This window comes from Sminthopsis crassicaudata, chromosome 4 (genome assembly GCF_048593235.1).
Source record: "Sminthopsis crassicaudata isolate SCR6 chromosome 4, ASM4859323v1, whole genome shotgun sequence".
Taxonomy (NCBI): Eukaryota; Metazoa; Chordata; class Mammalia; order Dasyuromorphia; family Dasyuridae; genus Sminthopsis; species Sminthopsis crassicaudata.
In genome coordinates, this window is record NC_133620.1 from 173,994,781 (window position 1) to 174,016,845 (window position 22,065).

Genomic DNA, 22,065 nt, shown 5'->3' on the forward strand with positions numbered 1-22,065 from the left:
CCAAATAGTGATTTTTATTATTATTAGTTATACAAATCACTTTCCTAAATTGAAGCATCCTTACATTTCAAACTGGGAACTCAAATGCCCACATGGGGACTCTAGGTTTGTGATTACTGAACATTCTCCTTACTTTACTGAGACCAAGACCTATGTTGCCATGTTTTAGTCATACCCAAGCAGAGCTGCTCTCATGCTCCTTCTTCCCTTCCTTTCATCTCTAGCTCTAAGAACAGGAATGAAATTACACTACTAACCAAAACAGGATTTACAATAAGGACTGAATCATATTCTCACTTATTTCTAAGTCCAAAATACTCTTCTAGTCTTCCTGGTACACCACTCCTCTTCCTCTCTCAAAATGTATCTCAAAGGTATGGACTATCCAGACTATTTTTATTAGATTCTCCAACTCTTAATAAGCAGGCTGCCACATGATGAGCACTTAATTTGTACATTTTCATTCATTCATATATTTATTTCTGGTATGATTCCATCCCTGTCACAATGAAAAATCTGTAATGCTTATCTATGCTATAGCCATTTTGCCAATATTTAATTGAAAATGCTGTATCAATATTAACTAGTATTATTGGTCTCTATTTTTTCTCTTTAGAATAATACTGGATTTACAAAGAAATCAAATAAAAGATATCTTTCTTCCCTATTTTCTAAACAAAGCACTTTCTTTACCTTGGAAATTTCAGTATATCCTTGGATATATCACATTGGAAATACTCTTTGTTCTAATATCCTCCCCCCTCTCAATGGCTGGCTCCTATAGAATCTCTATTTTAATAAGGCCTAGGGCTCTCCAAGAAGCACTTTGTCTTCTTCTTTTTTTTTTTTTTTTTAAGAATATAAGGTCCTGAGAGCAGGGACTGTCTTTCTGATTGTACAGGGCAATGCTTCTCACTAATTAATAGTGCTTATTGACTTGATTTTAGGGATCAAGTAAATAAATATATATACATATACACACACACACATATGTGTTCATTAAAATTCACTCCATTTGTTGCTTCTTCAATTTCTGGGATTGGATTGTTTGGATTCTTTTTTGTTTGTTTTTTAAATAGGAATTTAGCAGATTTTTGCAAATATTCATCCATTTCAATTGACTCTTTGCTTTTGTTGGAATTCAGTTGCATCTAATAGTTTCTGAGAATGTACTTCCTCTTAAAATCAGAATGTGACCTACTTTAAATGCCATAGTGATAGACCTGCATTTTATCCTAGAGACAATCCTAGGACTCATTAAAGATTTTTTAAGATGGGAAGTGATCAGATTTATATCTAAAAAAAAAGATAATTGTAGTACATATGTAGAAGACTGACTAGAGAACAGAGAGATTAGAAGCCTAGGAACTGATTAGAAAGCTATTATAATAATCCAGACAAGGGATAATCAGAAATTGAATTAGGGCATTAGCTCAATTAGTTAAAATTTTAAAAAATATAATAATAATAATAATAATTGATGAGATTGTGAAAAGTAAAAAAAAAAAAAAAAAAAAAGATCAGTCAACTTATGGGATATAAAGGCTGAATATATATCTTCTATAAACTGAGAGAAAGAAATGACCCTTGCATATTAAAAAAAAAAAAAAAAAAAACAAATATTCATTGAAATAAATTTTATATTGTGTTGAAGACAACTGACAAGAAATAAAGAACTTTTCTCTCCCAAATCTGGCCCTCCTATGAACCATCCATTCTAATCATCAGCATTCAAAATCTCAGGATCATCCTTGACTCTATGACTTCCCTCAATCCCCACAGTCAATACTTTTGCCTGGCATTCAAGACCTTCTACAATCTAATTCACCCTATCTTTCTAATCCTCAACCTTCCACACATTCTTGCAAAAATGAGTATCTAAATACATACATTATACTTTGATACCTTTGATTCCCTAAGCCTAGAATGCTCTCCCTCTGCCCAGCTCACTCACAGAATTCCTGACCATCTATTAAAAGCCAATTGAAAGTTAATTTTTCCATGAAGAAAAAAAAAAGCTGGGATTAAAACTCAGATCCTCTAATACCAAAAGTAATACCTAAGCAGGTTTTGATCCCTTTAAGAAACTGTATTTCCTATTGATCTGTGATCCCTTTCAGATTCTCAGCTCCTCCTGGCTGAGGCATATCTTCCCTAGATAAGTTATTTTTCCAGGATGCCAGAGCCTCTATTCAATTACAAATCCTGGTCAAAAGCATCCCTTTGAAGTGTTGTTAATTACAATAGGAGATCTGGGCTGTCCCAGCCCCCACCAAGACACTCACTATAATAGCTTCCATCAACTAAAGTCCTTTGCAGATGGACCTTGGCAGCTCCCTTTGCTGCTAGGACTTTCTGTCCACTGAGAACTGCATTCTCAGTGCAAAACTTTATTTTCTATAGATCTTCCACTATAGAAATCAGTCTCTGGGTAAACTGATTTCTATCTTGTAATATTCTTCTCTAAAATGTAATGTTCTCTGGGAGCAGGTTTCTTGGGGGGGCTTCTAGAGGCAGCCTTCATTTCAGTTCAGTGTAATCACCCCAAATGCAGCCAGGAGTTTAAGTCCAAATCCTTTACTGTCTCCTTCAAAGTCTTGTCTCCTTCACTTGGGGCTCGGCTAGTTTTCTGGAGCCTTCAGGATCTTGCTTTCAGTGTTCTCCACAGGACAGCCTGCCACCACTTCTCTGTCTTCCTTAGTTCTGCTCCACTGCCTTCTTTGGCTTCTGAATCTCCTCAACTGTCTCTGAATTCAAAGGTTTGTACTTCAGCCTTCAGCCAGCACAAAGGTCTCGGCCTCCAAGAGCTTCTAGTGCGCCTGTTCTTTCTGGCCCTGACAGCTCTCTCCTTATATGTTCCACACTGAGTATACACCAATCATTACATCACTAGGAAACCATTATTTGTTGTAGGATTAAATCAATGCTAAACTAGATTTAACCACTATCTCTTCAATTCCACTTAATTAGCACCTTATTTCAAGTTCTGGCCCATAACACTATCTAACAATAAACTTTCATTTTGCAACAAATTATTTCGGGAATGAGTCAATTCTTTCACTCCTAAAACCTGTGGCCAATTTAGAGGGGACTCTCAACAACTCTCTTATAGCCACTAACCTCTAGACCACCAGGAATCTAGACTACTCAAACAGCATCAATATCATTTTCTCTACACCTTGTGGTCATTTACTAGTCCCCCCATTCAAGAAGCCAGAAGGCTTGTAGACCTGACTTGGATAATTAGAAGGTATGTTGTCTTCCTGGATTATGTATCTGAGACATAATTTACAACCAGTCCTTAAGAGATTTACCATGTAGACCAGGGGTTCTCAAACTATAGCCCTTGGGCCAAAGGACATTTATGCGGCTGCCGGGTTATGGCAAATGGGCTGAGGGGCGGAGACAGAGTGTGAGTTTTTGTTTTATTATAGTCCGGCCCTCCAACAGTCTGGGGGACAATGAACTGGCCCCCTATTTAAAAAGCTTAAGGACCACTGAGTAGACCAACTAGTCACTTCTATTAATACCCATCAATAAGTCAAACACCCATGATGTCATTAAAACAGGATCTTCAAATGTGAAAATTTCCTCCACTAACCGACATAAAAATCCAACCACAATTTATAGTCTTAGGCAACTGTCTAAATAAGTTGCCTGAAACTTTGAAGAGAAAAACAGATTTGCCATGGTCAAAAACGTATAGATATAACAGGTGAGATTAAACCTAAGTGTTTTCTGAGTCCATATTTAACTTTTTTTTTTTCCATTATGCCTAGCTATGTCTCAAAGTGAGAATACCACTTTAAAAAGACCAGATTGTAGCTTTTTTAAATGAAATCTCAGATTGGTTGGGATTGGAAACTAGATAATTTAGAGGAAGGAATGGTGTTGTCATGTCAGATAATTTAGAGGAAGGAATGGTGTTGTCATGTCTTTAAGGTAAAGGGCAATGATTATCAGGGGGAAAAAAGAAGGAAGGATATAAAAGTAAACAACCAACTATATGAATAGTTACTATGAGTAAAATTCATCTATAACTCTCAAAGATAATATTTCCTTTGATCTCTCTGAAGATACCATTCTATTGCCCTTAAGGTCATTTTGATGATCCCCTCTTTTATGTAAGTCTTTGAATTACAGCCCTTCTTTTCTGCAGGGGCATCTCTTTTACATAATTCCTTGATCCCATTCCCTCTTACCTTCTCTAGTAAACTCCCCTCCATCCCCCTCTCCCTAACCTTTAATCTGCTCTAGTGCTTCCTTCTGTTGCCCAAGGATTCACCAACATTAAAGACTGTCACTAGATTATTCTTTCACCCATCGCTATGTCCTACTATAGCTATCCTTTCTTTCTCACTTAAATTCTTTGAAAATAGCCTACACTCTGGGCTCTAAGCTTATAATTCTGCCAAAAGATACTTATATAGAAGTATATTCAAAACACATAGCAGAAACACGATAACCTTAGCTAGTGTAGCTAAGTGACTCAGAAAAAGCCTCCAGAAAATGGCATTTAAGCTTATCAAAATTATCAGCAACTTCTGCATTGTCCATTGCACTGGTCTTTTACTAACTCATCCTTTCTGGCCTGCAGCAGCTGATCAGCTTCTCCTCTCTCGGGTTCTCTGGCTGCTCCTCCTTCAAAGCTTTGAACATCCCTTCAGATACTATTTTAGGATTCTACCTTCAAAGTGTCTGGCATTAATCTCCTCCCCTTCAATTCTCATTGGCTAGCCCCCAGGGACATCAGGAAGATGGGAACCAATCCAAACTGGGACGCTTACAGCTAAGTGACCCTAGGCGAGTCACTTAACCCTGCCAGCCTCAGTTTACTCACTTATAAAACGAGCAGCGGAAGGAAAAGATAAATCATTATATCCTTTCCAAAAAAAAAAAAAAAAACAAACCACGACCGCCGATTCGATGTAGTAACATATTACATGCTGTAAGTGTTTGATCCTCTCAACAATGTAGAGAGGTACATGGGAAAAAACGTGCTTAAAATGCGACTGTAAGTGACACGCTGGGGCGCCTGTCAGGATTTGAAGTCACATTTTTCCTGACGGACATCGTACCGCACACCTGGCAGCAAACATTTTATAAATGAGCAAACGAGGTGAAGCGCTTGGTCAGCTACATTCGAAATGAATATCAGGGCTGGGAAATGAACTACAAATCCAGCGTTCTTTCCACTTGTGCCCCGCCGACTCGATACCGACCGAGCACCGTACCCCACTAAAATGCTAGATGGACGACGCGAAAGTCCGGAGAACGGTAGAACTTGGAACTATCCCTAGTGTGGATTTATTTCCCTGAAAGCCCCGGAACCTGGCCCGGCGGAGGAATTAAAGGGCCTCTCAAGTTTGGCTGAAGAGACACGAGGGTACAGGGTCGCGAGCCTAAAATTAAGCAGTAGGAAGCAGGGGGGGCACACTCAGCCCGGCACGCGCACGCGCGTTCCTTTTGCTCCCCATCTCCCCCGTCCCCCACCCCAGGAGCCCCGCCCCCGCGACCACCCCCGCCCTGCGCGACGAAGCTGCACGCACCGCCCCTCCTCTCCAACCTCCCACTCTCAAACTACCCGAGGAGGAAGCGCGGCACTGACCGGCAGCCGGAACTCCAGGTGCTCCTGCGCCAAAAGCAGCAAGTATCGGTTCAGCGTGCTGGGAAGCGCCATGTTCCGCCGCCGCCGCCGCCGCCACAACCACCCCCTCAGGCCACCTCTTGCGCATGTGCGGGGACGGTGCCTGGGCGTGGTCAGGGGAATCAGAGGCCACGCCTTATGTTGGGGAGATTTGCTAACGTTAGAAGAGAGTCTGATCCTAGAATATATTCCCGTAGCATCCACTACCCACTACTTCGCCCTTTAACCAACATTTATGTCTAAGAGATTTTTAGTGCTCTTTTGTTTTCGTGTCTCCTAGATTTCTCCAGGATCCCTCTCATCTCGCAAAAAGCCATCCCAAATAATGAATAAATATATATATATATATATTTTTTAAAGCTAAGCCAGTGAATTTGGATTTTTGTGCAGTATCCCGTATTCTAAGGCCCCCCTTCTTGCAAACATTACAGACATTCCAGCATCTTGGGTAAACTAGCAAGACTGAGACAAAATAATCAGGGATTTAAAATGAATTCAAAAGAACTAAGCAAAATCAATCTGTAATTTACCAAGCAAGCAGAACATAATCTGCCGTGTATATTCTCACGCTTTTGCAGTTCTTGTTCCTTGAAAAGATATAGAATTATAGAATGTTAGAACTGGAAGACCTAATAGAGAATCTGCTCTCTCTCTTTACAGAGGACACTGTCTACTCTGTAGTGATTAACTGTAACCAAAGAACTAAATTTTTTTGCAGGGGTACAGAAAAAAAACAAAGGAGTCTGCAAAATATGTACCAGATTATTAAATGAATTAATAAAGAACTTCCTAATTAACAGAAATATGAGGATGAAAATGTGTATTCTCATTATCTGGAAATTAGAAATTTTTTAAAAAATAAATATTCGTTGATCGAGTAATCAATGAGCAAGAAACAAGTTTAACCTAATAAAGACCAGACAGTAACAATTCACTCCCATCTTCTGTATTTGTTTATTGTACAGTTAATCTTAATTTCACATCTATAATTTTGATACATATCAGTAAAAACTGACATTATAATATATTAAATGCAAGTCCTTGACCTGAAGGACTTTCATTGTCTACAAAAATGTAATCCCCCCATCCCATCCTGCCAATGTTACATACATCTCCAAAAAAATCAAATCTAATAATTTACTTTATTGGTCTAAGACAGTAATTCTTAACCTGGATAGATTTTGGAGGGTCCATGAATTTGGCTAGAGACAAAAATTATTGTACATCTTTATTTTTACTAACCTCTAACTGAAAATTAGCATTTCCTTCATTAAAAAAAAAAAAAAAAAACAACTATTATTCTGAAAAGATCCTATACTCATGAAGCAGTTGGGGGGGGGCGGGGAGGAGGTTGTCCTGCTTAAGTATTTCATCTTGGCTCTGCATGGTCCAGATAATTCCCCTCCAAGTCCATGTGATCTAATAATTTAGGCCTCATCTGTAACTCCTCTTATTGGTGGTCATCCTATACAATATTAGAACACCTACTGCAGCCATTAAGTTCTAACAGAGGAATCCAGAAGTTCCAGCTTCCTAAACATGATGATGCTTCCAAGATTGCAAACACCATCTGAGAATCATTGCTATGATACAATGCTCAGGAAAGAAATCAAGCAGAAAAGATAGTCCGGGAGCTTATCCCTCCCAGTCAAGTTTCTACTTTAGCTGCCCTGACCTTGCAGATGACAAGCTGCTGGGGTGGAGAGAAAGAAAGTCACCCTTTCCTACTCCCCGTTCCAACCTCTCTCAGGAAACCTCTTCTCAGGAGCCTTGGGACAAAGGCTGACAGACTGGAATTTTGCTCTAGGAATAAATATTAATAACTACTGTAATATGCATGAACATCACACTATTTTCCTATTTTAAAAATATTGTGGAGGAGGATAGAGTGTTGTAATGATATGTGTTCCTCTTTATTAAGTGTCAGGCATTGTACCAGAAACTGAAGATCCAAATAAAATGAAACAATTCCTACTCTCAAGGAATTTAATTTCTAACAAGTGAGATAAGTTTATTTATAAGGGCAAGTAGGATAAATATAAAGATTAATAAATAAAAGTAAATACAAAGTAGTTAAATTCAAGGTAGTTTGAGAGGGAAGACACCAGAAGTTGAGAAAGGGAGTGGGTGCTTGAGATTCTGTGAAACAAAGAGAAAAAAATATATACCAGGAACAAGGGATGGCTAAAGAGAAGTAATCAAGTTAAGAGATAAAGTGGAGAATGAGGAGAAAAACTGGACAGTTTGTTTGCATCCCTAAATTAAGGAGAGATAATAAGATACAATGAGGCTGGAAAGATAGACTGGGACAAGCTAAATAAAGAACTACATGTTATCTTAGAGGCTATAGCAAAACCTTATTTAGTAGGAGGAATTAATTACATGGTCAATTTGGCACTTGAGGAAAATTGGCAGCTATATAGAGGATAGCTTGAAACTGTTGAGGCAGAAAGCAATTAGGAGGCTATTGCAATAATATAGATTAGGAAGTCCTAGGCTATAATGTGAAGAATTAGATGTGAGAGATGTTAGAGAGGTAAAAATAATAAGATTTAAAATCTTCTTGGAATGTAAGGTGAAGGAGAGTCAGGAGTCAAGACTAACCTTGGGATTATGAACCAGAGCCACTGGGGGAAAAGGTCACATTTTTTATAGAAATAGAGAAATTTTTTTAAAAGGTGAAGGGGAGATAAATAATGACCTCTCCATTGGACATGCTTAGTTTAAGATGTCTTTGGGATATCAAAATTTAAATAGTATATTTTAAAAAGTATACAATTAGCAATTAGTAATATGGAACTTCAGCTAAGAGGAGAAATAGGAACTGTATATGTACATATATATATATATTCACATTTGCATGTATATTATGTATATATTTTGGCTATCATCTGGAAAGAAATGACAAAACCATTAATAATAAATATTTGTTGATTGGATGTTCCAGCTGAGTTCTATTTCCAACATCAGCTCTATGACCTTGAATTTTACTAGAACAAAGTTTCTCTTCTATAAAATACTGGGCTTAGGCTAAAAGAGGACCTCTAAGATTCCTTCTAGCTCTGAAATCCTATGATACTACAATATAACAAAAATATTCAAGGTAAAAGAAGCTGTTTTTGCTCATGAATCTTCCCTTCTCAAATTCTATATCCCCCTCTCAAATTCTGTATTATCCTCTCACAGTTTCTCTCTCATGTATCTTTTAAACTATTTGTTACAGTCTAAACTTACAAACACCAGGAAACAGTGTCCTCTGTAAATAATGTTTTCTATTCAAGTCTTCTGAACTATGTTGAACTTCAGCCACCTTAAAAATGCAGAAGGATATAGAAATCCCACCTTATTTTAATCACAGATATGTTGCTCTATAGAGATTGGTCAGTTCCACTGTCCATCTAAAATGAGATCTACTGCATTGAGAAGAGGTGCCAGGATGAAGAAAGATTACAGACTAATCCCTGCTGCTGAAATGAACAAATAAAAGAATATGGCTTAACTGAAGATATTCCAAGGTAAGTGATTTTCTAAAAACATCCAATGTAATAGGTTCCTGTGTAATTTGTTATGATTACCTTATTTAGAAGTTGGGGAATAAGGAATGTATATTTTAAAAAAACAAACAAACAAACAAACAACAAAACAACTCTTGGTAACAGACACAATCTTTTATCACACTATTTATGGCTTTCCTAGTATAATGTTGTTAGCTAGAATGTCTATCAAGAGAGTTCTAAAACTGTAAAGAATTTTTTCTTTCTCACTGTTTATTATAAAAGGCTGATGCAACGTATGTGCAAAGGAATGAATATACTATATAATCCAAAATATTTTTTAAAGGGAAAAAGATCTAGAAATATTTTCTAAGGTTTTCTTTTTATGATTATATTTATATTTTGCTTGATTCCCCAGAGAAAGAAGAACATATATAAATGAAAGTATACTTAACTTTTGGTTCTGATGGCTTTCAACTATCTAGCAGAAAAAGAGAGCCAAGACTTTTAGGATACAACAAATATTTTAGCAATAGATACAACATAAAAAGGAACATTATAACTTTTAGTGAAATAGCTATGAAGACATTTTCTGTTCCTCCCCCATCTAAAAAAAGCAAAGATTGAATTTTCTGAAACCGAGTGGCTATAGACAGGACAGATGCAGTGAAAGAATGGAAACATGCAGTACTTATTTCCCTCTATTTATTATTCCCTGCAATGTGGCAGAGGGAGGGCACTTCAAATTTTGGAGTCAACTTTCTAAAACTGAACCTTGGTTCTGCTCCCAACCTCAGCACACCATCATATCATAATGTGTCTTTTTGAGTTCTTCAGTCTTCACAATCAGTCAGTCAACATGTATCTATTGAGACCTGCTATGTTCTGAATAGTGTTCTAGAATTACAAGACATGCTATCTTTTCTCACGAAGCTTATGATGAAATTGAGCAGGCAAGATGAAAGAGAGTACTGAGGCAAGGGAGATCAATGATCAATGAGAATTATAATAGCCAGAGAAGGCTTCATGGAAAAGGTGGGAGTAGAGCAAAACTTTAAAGGATGGGCAAAATTTGGAGAGGTAGGAGGGAGAAGGGAAGGGAAGCATAGAACAACATAAAAGCATGGAATGAGGAAGGAAAGAGCACATCAGAATGCTTATATTTATGTCTTGCCTGATTTCCCAGAGAAAGAAGAATGTATATAAATGAAAGTATACTTAGAAAGACCATATATAAATGAAAGTATACTTAACTTTTGTTTCTGATGGCTTTCAACTATTGTTTTAACAGAAAAAGAGAACCAAGACTTTTAGGATCCAACAAATATATTAGCAGTAGATACAACATAAAAAGGAAAATTATTATTTTCAATGAAATAGCCAGGGAAACAGTTTCTGCCCCTCCCCCTATCTTGGAAAGGTGAAGATTGAATTTTCTGAAACAGCATGGCTACAGACATGGCAGCTACAGTGAAAGGCACTGGGGAAATTAGCCCAATTAGAGGGAATTGAGAGATTCTACTTCAACTTCTTCCTCAAGGCTGATCAAGACTTCTTAATTGCTATGGCAAGACCACTAGTAAGACTGCATTTGCAATCTTTCACCAGCTAAAAATGGTAAAGATCAGCATCTAGTTAGGAAGAATAATAAATTGAAATACAAAGCTCCCAAGTTTCAGCTGGAGTTAGTGTTTTTGTTTTTGTTTTTGTTTTTTTTTAATCACTTGAGTACTACCCCCTCTTAGAGGCCTCCTTCAAGAATGCATTTCATGCCAGTTTCATGCTAATGCCCAGGATCTCTGTTACCCTGGTAGTAGCTCTTCCCTTGGTCCTTTACCTCTGACTAGTTGACTGCCACTTTTTAACATGGCATTAAAAAGTAGATTCTAATAGTTTGGGTATCTGTCTCACAAGACTATTTGAATTTTATTACAGTTTCTCCCCCCCCCCCCCAGTTGTTTTACTTTTTTTTTTTTGTTTTTTTTTTTTGGTCAAGTTTCACATCAAAAAGTTGTCATATGGTCATCTGGATCCTTTCAAGAAATGGAGAAAAACAAAGAGTGTGGAGTCCACTCTGCTGCAACCTCACCGAATGCTGTGGATGACCTCAGGAAAAACTGGCAGGGCTGGATCGAAAATCATATTGATTATCAGAAATCTAATCCATTCAGTCATGATGCCCCAGCCATTGTTGTCAATAAAAGAGATCCCACTTATGGGAGACCTCCTAAAGGTTCTAAAACGGAGCAAAGAGGAAAAGATGCCCATGTCCATGTAGAGAAGGAGCTGGAAGAACTCTGCTGGATCTTGAGAAATAATGGAGAAAAAGGAGAAGATGGAAGCAGCAGAATGACATTCAAACAGCTCTTTGAAAGGTATGCAACCATTTCCAATAAAGTTGTGGGACTTCTTCTAAGAGCCAGAAAGCATGGAATGGTTCATTTTGAAGGAGAAATGCTTTGGCAAGGACAAGATGATGATGTAATTATAACATTACTCAGATAAAATAAATTGTGAATAATAACTTCTTGTTGGACAAAGATAAGTGGTTCAGTGGATAAAATACTGATTTCAAACCCAGCCTCAGATACATATTAGCTGTGTGACTCTGCGTAAATCATTTAAATTTGGTTTGCCTTAATTCACTGGAGAAGAAAATGTTGGATTACTCCAATCTGACAAGAAAATTCAATGAACAATATTGGTGTGCTAGGGTCCACAGAGTTATAAAGAGTTGACTTAAAGACTGAACAATAACCACAAGCCCCTTGTTACACTCAGGTGTCTAGAACTGCTCTAACATTCATAGCTTCTCGATTTGTTTCAATTTGAACTTCCTCCCTAATCAGCTACTACAAATCACATGCTATCACATGGTAAAAAGGAACTTTGCTTTTAAATACAGGATAAAGTCAGGAAAATGAATTTTTAAAAGAAAAAAAGTTTTTCTTATCTCCAATGGTCCAAACTTAACTATCTTCCTTAGAATAGAAGGTTTCAAGTCGAGTCAGTGCCTAGATTCCTGCCTTTTTTGCTGCTGCTCTCAGCTTGGAACTCCCTTCAGAGGACAGCCCCTTGGGTGACTGTAGAAGATGCTTTCCCTTCATGTTGCCTTACTGCAACATATCACCAGAGGAACCAAATCTTTAAGAATCTGCAGCCACCACGGTCTGAACTGAAACTATTTCTGCCTTCAATGACTACCAAACAACTAAAGTCCAGCCTCACAGGACAGAGGAGAGAAACCTTAGTGTCTACAGTCTGTAATACATGAAGTAGAGAAGCCTCTCCCCACAGCCATATCCTTCACAAATTTCCTTCAACTCCTTTCCAAACTCCCACCTTGGAGGAATGAATATGCTGCATGCTCCTAGGGATGAATGTGGTCTCAAAGCAATAAAACAAGCAGATGTCCAGATTGCCTCTCTTTAATGTGACCCAGTAGCTATTTCTCTTTTGAGAAGTTCGAAGGACCAATCACACACATATGAAAGAAATACAGACACTTAGTTGGCAAGTGAAACATACAAAAAGAAACTGAGGTTCTTAGGTCTGAGTTGGGTTTTTTGTTTGAGTTTTTTGTAAATATTTACCTCACAATAGTTTGTTCTCTTGTAAATTCAGAAAATGTAATGTTCAAGCTTGTCAAATTTGGAGGTATTATAATCAGAAATCATACATTTCTCTTAAATATTTTTGGACATATTTTAGGAATTATCATGGAATTCCCAAGGTCTAATTTATAATGAAAATATCAAATTCTGCTTAGCTAATATTGGTGATAAGAGATAGTTTAGTTTAATTCAATAGTGTCAAACTCAAATCAAACTCAAATAGAATTAGATCCCTGAAACCTGCATATTAACATAGAAACAATAAGTTAAAACTATGTTTTATTGTATTTCCATTTATTTTGTCAAATATTTCCCAATTACATTTTAATCTGGTTTTGGGCTCAAAGTTTTGCTGGCAAATAGGACCAATGGACCTTGAGTTTCACACTTCTGTGAGCCTCTGAATCAGGAAGACTTGCATTCAATTCCCACATGTGAAAAATATTTTCTGTGTGACCCCAAACAAGTCACTTAGTTTCTGAATGTCCTCAGCAAATCAAAGATTTTAAATTACAGAGCAAGTGGCAGTCTGCATTGGTAAAGAGAGTTTCATCACTGGAAGTTCCCTCCCTATAACAATGAAAGTCCAAAACCAATAAAATCTCAATGATGGACTCAGATGTGCCAGTCACTTAAAGATGAATGAAGGATGGCAAGTAGAAAACATGCATGTTCACTTTATTTTAGAAGAAAGTCCAGAAAGTTGTGAGCATTTGGCTGAACTCCCTGTGCTAAACTTACCATAATATTCCAGAGATGGAAGGGACTTCAAAGGCCACTTATTTCAATTCTGTCATATTACAGATGAGAAAATTGGAGCCCAGAAAAAGTCAATGATTTGTCTAAAGTCATATAAGTAAAGGTTAAAGACAGGATTTAAATCTAGGCCCTGTAACTCCTAAGTAGCATAGAATGGACAAGTATGGATGGGTTGCTATTTGCATCACTAAAGTGAATATCCATATCAATGAAATCAAAGAGGTGAGCATCTGATTATTAATTTTAATGTCACAGAAGATACCTATCTATCTCACCTATCATTGAGTTATTTTGAAAATCAAATAATCTAATATATGTGAAATTTGCATAATACTCATGCAAATATAAGTTATGTTTATGAATCATTCTCTTTACTTCTTGTTTAACACAGGGTAAAAAAAAAATTCCTTTGCAAATTGTCAAAAGATTTTTCATCACTAAAGCTAAGACACTAAACTACAGGAGAATCGTGGTACCACAAAATGTAGAACAATGGCTATTATGAAATGCCCCATCAAGAATCTGGAAATTTTTAAATATCCTTTTTTTCTAAAATTAAAAATAATTAAATCTTATTTAGTGGTTATAAAGAAGAGAATGTGGAGAAATTATTTTCCTGACTAGGATGTTCTTGCATTATGTTCTTAAAATTTCTCATGCTCATTCACTTCCTAATTTTTGCTATATACTACTAGGTCACTTTCCAAATAGAATCCACTGATTTCCAGTTTCACCAGAAATCATTAAACGTACCCATTTCTTCGTAATCTTATTAGAATTGAGTTTTCTTACTTTTTATTACTTTAGTCAATTTGTAGAGTATGAAGTGGTACCTCAAAGTTGTTTTAATTTGCATCTATTTGATAGAGGGAACATTTTTCAATGATTATTAGTTTGTGCTTACTCTTTTTAAATTGTTCTTCTCCTTTGACCATCTAATTCACAGCTGACTAACAGGGGTCTTTATATATAATTTTGAACAATTCTTTCCATCATATTTCTATCACACCTGAAAAGGAAATTGTGATTGACTGTCATATGACTCTTCACCATTCTGGTGACTTCCCAAACAAAAATTTCCTTTAGTGGCCACACCTGCTCTATGGTGTTGTTATCCCACATCAGCAGGCAAGCTCCTTAAGGGTATTATCTTTTGAATTTGTACCCTTAGCACTTAGGACAGTGTCTAGCATTTAACAGGCACTTAATAAATAGTTTTTCATTCATTGATTCAAATATTTTGTTCCATTCTGTTATTCTTTTTAATTTTGATTTTAGTATTATTGTGCAGTTTTGTTTGGTTTTAATCTCTCAAACCTTTGTTTGTTTGGGTTTTTGTTGTGGTGGTGATGGTGATGGTTTTTTGTGTGATTTATTTTTATGGTTTTGGGGGGAGGGGAGAAGCAACTGGGGTTATGTGACTTGCCCAGGGTCACACAGCTACTAAGTGTTAAGTGTCTGAGGTTGGATTTGAACTTACATCCTCCTGGCTTCAGGACCAGTGCTTTTTCCACTGAGCGATCTAGCTGCCCTAATCTCTCCCTTTTAATAGGTTAAAAAAAAAAAAAATCCTCCCTTTAGAAAGTGAGATAGACAAATTATTCTACTTTATTTCCATTTTCTTATTTCATCTTTATATCCACAGTATGCAACCTGGTGTTTTGTACTATGTTATAAATGATTGCTGAATTGAACTAAAGTTAACAAAAATGCAAACAACATATCTCTCCATAATAAAAATTTAATAAATCAGAAATCTATTCCTAGCTGGCTAGATTTCCAATTGTGAAAGCTTAAAAAAAGGAATAGAGAAAAGAAAAATTGAAAAGGAAACAATAAGAAGGGAAAATAAAAGAGAGGAAAAAAGGAGATTTTATACAGTATTTATCTGTAGACTTCCTTCTTCTTTTTCTTCCTACCTCTTTTTCTGTCTTCTCTGGAAGCCCACATTTACCTACCATTTTCTTATTGTACAGACTTGCTCCACAATTTAGAGAACAGAGAAGTTCCCTGAAAACAAGTAGGGAACCAAACATGATTAGAAACATTACAAAGATGTTTCTCCAAGGATTTTATTATAATTCACATTTATATAACACCTTATGATTTATTAATCTTATTCCTCACTTGGTGAAGTAGCTATGTATATTTTTGTCTGAACCTTGATTTTTATCAATAGAAGGAGCCACTATACCAAACTGCTTTACAAAATAATATTATTGTCCCAATTTTATAAATATGGAAACATTACTTTCAGTCACATGGTGTATTAATGACGTTTATGAATGAAGTTACTGCCAATTGTGAAAATATCGTACAAAGAAATTCTTCTTTCTTTTGCATCTCCCATAGTACCTAACACCATACCAAAGGCATAGTGAACAATATACCAATGGTGTTAACCATAAATATGTTGTGATTTCAAAAGTAACTGCTAGAAATTATATAAATGAATCAACGTTTTCAGTTTTTTTTTTTCTGAGGCAATTGGGGTTAGATGACTTTTTCGGGGTCACACAGTTGGGAAGTGTTAAGTGTCTGAGACCAGATTTGAACTCAGGTCCTCCTGACTTCAGGGCTGATGCTCTATCCACTGTTCCTCCTAGCCATCCCCCGAATTTACTTTTTAAAGAGTTTAATAGAGGTAAGAATCTTCAATCATTAATCTTCAACTTTATCTTACTACTCTGGATTTTTCATTTTGTTAACCAAATTATATTCTCTACTCAATATTTACAGAGGGCATAAAACCTTTCATATAGCAGTCAAAAGGCTTTTTTTCACATATGAAAGACCCCTGTAGATGAAATTTGTGTCGATTAGTATGTAACTAAATATACATTGGATAATTTTCCATGGATAGGAAAATATCAATAATATTAAATTCTACTACAGTAAAAATAAAAAGAGGAAAGGAGGAGATGGAGGTGCATATACATGTCTATTCTTCCATGGTTTTGTCTCTTTTTTGTCTTTCTTTCCTAAGATCAAGGATAGGTATTAGATATAATGACACTAGATAAAACAGGAAAAGTCTGATGGAATTAAACAGGATTGAATTGGATTGATTGAACTGATGTGAGACAAGCTAAGTTTTGTAGACTTCTAAACTAACAGATATCTTAACTCAAGAAGTGACTTACTTAGTAGCACTCAGAAAGATAACAGGAATTGCAATCAAGATCAGGAGAAGAGAGGGAGGGAATTTTAAAATAATTGAATAGGCTTCATTGGGGTGGTATACTTTGAATAGCTAAGGTACATCTTGAGATCACTGAAAGGACAAGAGGTAGAAGAGATTAAAATCAGAAATGGGAAAGATAAGAGATGTGGAAGTAGAAGAGATCTGAAAGGGAGAAATGGAGGAAGGAAATAAGCAGCTACATTTGAAGAATTATATTTAATTCTGGGAATCTGAATTTTAGGAAGGACATTGATAAATTGGAAAGGGATCAAGAGACTGAAGGAATTCAAGATCCCATACACAGGTTAGTATAATGAATCAAAGATGTTTAACCCAGAGAAGAAAAGGCTTAGGGAGAACAGGAACACTATCTTCAATTATCTGGAGGTCTATCATGTGGAAAAGGGATTGGGTTTTTGTTTGTTTGTTTTTCCAGTTTGGCCCTGGAAGGAAGAATTAAAAGCAATGAGTGGAAGTCATAGTTTGATAAAGAAAAAAACTTTCTAACAATTTAGAATGAACAGCCACACAAGAATGTCAAGCAAAGGAACATTTTGGGGTTTTGTTGGCAATTAAATTCTTGTTTGGATACAGATTGAAGTATATACTCTCTAAGGTCTCCTCCCACTCTGAAATTCTTCATAAATGATTATTGAATAGAAATGAGTGAATTATCAAAACTGGACTTAGAAGTAAGAAAAAGAAGTGTTTCATACTACAACTTTATAAGATAAATCCCCAGCAGGAGGATAAAGGAAATGTCTCTATCCAAAACTATTTAAATGGGAATATATAATTAGTTCTTTTCCTTGAGGAAATATTCCCTCTTTTAGTAAAATAGAGAGGGAACAATCAACAAAACTTAACAATGATTCTTTTTGTGGAAAAATATTAGTTCATATTAGTTGCTTAAAGCAAAGCTTTTATGTGCTTTTCTTTCTCTAACAATAAGAAACCACTACTGAGCCCACAGGGACTGAGGTACTGTGACATTCAGTTCTGATACCTTGTATCCTGTTTTCCTAGTCTTTTGGCTTATTAAATCTTCATCCTGGAGATTTGAGGGAATTTTAACATATATCATGGGTTATGGTTTTAGGATTTCCTCACAATAAAACAAAAGAACACTAAAATACTCAATGTACAATATGAATATATATAATATACAAATAATTTGTACCTACACATGACAAATGCTAAACATGTTAAGTCTCACAGGGTACATTAATAGAAAGAGTTATTGTGACTTATTTACTTAATTTATGACTACCATTATGATTTGCAAAGAGGCTAATACTTAAATCTCATGAGAACATTTAAAAAAAATTATTTGCAAGATTGCCAATTAAGAACTTTACATTTTACCTTGGCTGTGCACAACATAGCTTCTGGTAAAATAGTCTCAGGCTTAGTGTAATCCTTTTTTCATGGGATCTACCTCTTTATAAACACTAGAATGGTAGTTAATTCCAACTAGATGGGATTTGAACTTCCCAAACTCACAAGGTTGATTCTAACTCCAGATATATGTAAATATAATCTGAGGATACCTGAGTTTGATCATCTACTCAGGAAACAAATTTGAAAAAGTAGCCATGTTCCCAAACACAAGTTAGCTTACCTGAGTTCATATTCATGTGACATAGTAATGGAGAGAGCAAGATTGCAGCTCAACCACTCACCCCTTTCATGGAAATCTAGGAAAAGAGTGCACTTCCTGGTCACATGGGAGAGTTAAAACAAGAAGCCAAAGTTGAATTTTTTTTTTCTAATTGATGCAGCATGTTATACCCCAACCAATTTCATGGAAAGGGAACCACTTAGGGCTCCCTCCATACCAATATGGTTAAGACTCCCAGAATTGGATAAAGGTCCTAAAGCTCTCAAGTGACAAACTAGTAGCAAGAAGGTAACCCCAAGTGTGCTACTTAGGAAGGTAGCTATATGATATAATGAAGATAGTGCCAGACACAAAGTCAGGAAGATTGGAATTCAAATCCAATTTTAGATGTGGTATTTAATGACACTGATGGGTGCCCAGTTTACCTCAGTTTCCGTATTTGTAGAATGACCTTGAGTAGGAAATGATAAACACTCCAGTATCTTTGCCAAGAAAATAAAATGGGAGTATGAAAAGTCAGACAATTAAAATGACTGAATAATAACAACATGCTCCATAGGATGGTCCCCAGTATACTTGAAATGGAAGCAAATGAACCTTAAGTAATCCATTGAATATATTCCCTTGACTTTAGACAAGATTATAGTTAATTCTTAATCAACTATAAATGTTTGATTTGATTGTTATCTAATTCTTTTGCTTGAATTGTCTAGCTAATTACTTCTTTACTAAAAATTTCCCCATTCTGCCCTGGGAGTGATATCTTTATAGGCAGGTTCAATGAGGTGAAAGACAAATATTCACTGAAGACTCCATGTAGGGATGAAACAAATGATTGGCAGCCAAATAATAAAGAATTTAGTAATAGTTCATATTTATGCAATATATTTACAATATGAAAAGTACTTTCTACATATTATCACATTTGATCCTCAAATAACCCTGTGGTACTATTAATGTATTCATGTTATAGATGAGAAAAATTTAGAAATTCAGAGAAATGACTCACCCTTGGACATATTGAAAATACCTGAGACAGGATTTGAACCCTACTTTTCTTGACTCTAAATCCAACACTATAATCCTTCAAAAATAAAAGGAAGAATCAAGCAAAAAATTGCTATTAAGTGCTCATAAAGCAATGAAAAACAAATCCAATCCCTCCTTCTCCATCCCCAAGATTTCCTGTGCCAGTAAGTAAAAGAAGGCAAATGGGAATTTCTTCTATAAATATGTCCACAATTATGCTGCACAAGAAAAATCAGATCAAAAATGAGAAAGAAAATGAAATGCAAGCAAATAATAACAAAAAAAAAAAAATGAAAATGCTATATTGTGAATCACATTCAGTCCTCATAGTTCTCTCTCTGGGTACAGATGGCTCTTTCTATCACAAGACCATTGGAACTACCCTGAATCATCTCATTGTTGAAAAGAGCTAAGTTCATCAGAATTCATCATCATATAATCTTGCTGTTGCTGTGCATAATATTCTATTGGTTCTATTCACTTCACTCAGCCTCAGTTTATACAAGTCTCTTCAGGGCTCTCTGAAATCATCCTGCTGATCATTTGTTATAGAACAATAATATTCCATAATATTCACACACCATAACTTATTCAGCCATTCCCCCAACTGATGGGCATCCACTCAGTTTCCAGTTCCTTAAAACTAAGAAAAGAGCTGCTATAAACATTTTTGCACATATGGGTCTTTTTCTCTGTTTCATGATTTCTTAGGAATACAAGCCCAGTAGAGACACTGTTGAATTAAAGGGTATGTACAGTTTGACAGCACTTTGGGAATAGCTCCTTATTGCTCAACCTTATTGGTTGAATCATTTCACAATTTTACCAACAAAGTATTATGTCCCAGTTTTCTCACATCCCCTCCAAAATTCATCATTATCTTTTCCTGTCATCTTAGCCAATCTGAGAGGTATGCAATGGTACCTCAGAGTTGTTTTAACTTGCATTTCTCTGATCAATAGTGAGAGCATTTTTTCATATGACTAGAAATGGTTTTAATTTCTTCATCTGAAAATTGTCTATATCCTTTGACCATTTATCAAATGGAGAATGGCTTGTATTCTTATAAATTTGAGTCAATTCTCTACATATTTTAGAAATGAGACCTTTATTAAAATCCTTGGATATAATTTTTTCCCAGTTTATTGCTTCCCTTCTAATTATGTCTGCATTGGTTTTGTTTGTACAAAAACTTTAAAACTTAATATTATCAAAATTATTTATTTTGCATCCCATAATGTACTCTAGTTCTTCTTTGGTCACAAATTCCTTCCAAGAAGGGAACTTATTGAAATGTTGTAAAGAAAAAAAAATTTTTTTTTTCATAAATGATAAAGACTTGGTAAATGATTGCCTATATGGAGTGAGTAAGAAGTCCAAATTACATCAAAACTGTGAACCTGAATGACTACACACATGGCTGCACCCTTAAGAGAAATAAGGATATTCAGAACGGGGTTGAGAGTACAAAGCAGAAGTGTTATTTTGGATATTCTGAGTTTGAGTTGCCTATGACACATCCAGTTCAAAATGTCCAATGGGGGCAGCTAAGTGTGAAATTAGGAGGACCTGAGTTCAAAATTCCAATAGGCAGTTGATGACAGGGGAATGGAACTCAGGAGAGAGACTAGAGTTGGATATCTAGATCTAGAGCTGGAAGCCATCTACACAGAAATGATAATTGAACTCCTGGGAACTAATAAAGTCAACACATGAACATAGAGAGAAAATGAGGAGATCCAAAATAGAAACTTGGGATATATCGTTAGTAGAAATATCAATAAAGAGCTATCAAAGGAGACTGGGAAGGAGCACTCAGATAGTTAGGAGAAAAGTTATACAGAGGAGTGTCATGAAAACCCAGGAGACAGAGTATCTAGAGTCAAGAACAATAAGGATTGAGAAAAGATCGCTAGATCTGGTAATAAGAACCAGCTCTATTGAGTAATAAGGTCAAAAGCCAGACTGCAAAGAGTTTATATAAGACAGAGACAGACAAAAAAAAAAAAAAAAAAGGAAGAGGAGAGTAGGTAGGGTTTTTTGTCTGTTTTCCCAAGAAGCTTACCTGAAAAAAAAGGGATAGGGGGAAGCAGAGACATGTTTCTGAATAGCAGGTAAGGAACCCAGTATATATCCTGTCCCCATTGGATCTGCTAAAGGGGGGAGAATGGGACGGAGGAGGCACCACTGATTGGTGGTGTAAGAGGGGAGAGGAGTCCAGATGAGCTAATTAGGGAAGACTTTTTTTTTTTTTTTTTTTAAGTATTTTTATTTTAAAGTATTAAGGAAAAATTTCTATAGTTGCATTGGCTATTTCCAGAGTGTGTGGGGGAGGACAAAAGTCATTACACAGTATATAAGGAGTGACTGAAGAATAGAAATCGTCAAAGAGGGATTGATAAAAAGGACAAAATCTGCTGGAGAAAACAAGAGGGAGTGGCAACTAGTACATTTGATTACAAAAGTTCTGAAAAAATCAAACTGATCTTTCAACCCCAGGTGGCTCTGATGTCAGGAAGAGATGAAGTACCTCAGAGGAGGGAAATAAGTGTTCCACATCAACTCAAGCAGATGTCACTTCTGCTAATTAGGTGTTCTGCTAATAAGGTGTTCCCTTATAGCCATTTAAATGTCAATTATTATTGTAATATAAAATCTCAGAATAGCATCTTTCTAGACCAAATAATGTCTCTCACACACACACATACACATAGACA

At 36.0% G+C, this 22,065-nt stretch overlaps 1 protein-coding gene and 1 long non-coding RNA gene across 5 annotated transcripts in view; one reads left to right on the top strand and one right to left on the bottom strand.

Annotated features, from left to right (window-relative positions):
* The window catches only part of TRMT11 (tRNA methyltransferase 11 homolog), a 64,785-nt gene extending 59,053 nt beyond the window's left edge, over positions 1 to 5,732 (bottom strand). For 3 of the 4 annotated variants that reach the window (XR_012489199.1, XR_012489200.1, XM_074309909.1), the window contains exon 1: positions 5,609 to 5,731. Coding sequence is in view for 2 of the 4 variants with exons in the window: in XM_074309909.1 (XP_074166010.1) it covers positions 5,609 to 5,680 (72 nt within the window). In the remaining 2 variants the exon portion in view is untranslated. Of the gene's footprint in view, positions 1 to 5,608 lie in introns of all 4 variants that reach the window. The other variant, XM_074309908.1, reaches the window with a different exon arrangement.
* A 3,339-nt stretch (positions 5,733 to 9,071) lies between these two features.
* On the top strand, positions 9,072 to 14,104 carry LOC141565997 (uncharacterized). Its single transcript, XR_012489201.1, has 2 exons — positions 9,072 to 9,162; positions 11,138 to 14,104. It is a non-coding gene; the product is annotated as an uncharacterized LOC141565997 (long non-coding RNA).
* Positions 14,105 to 22,065: the final 7,961 nt, after the last annotated feature.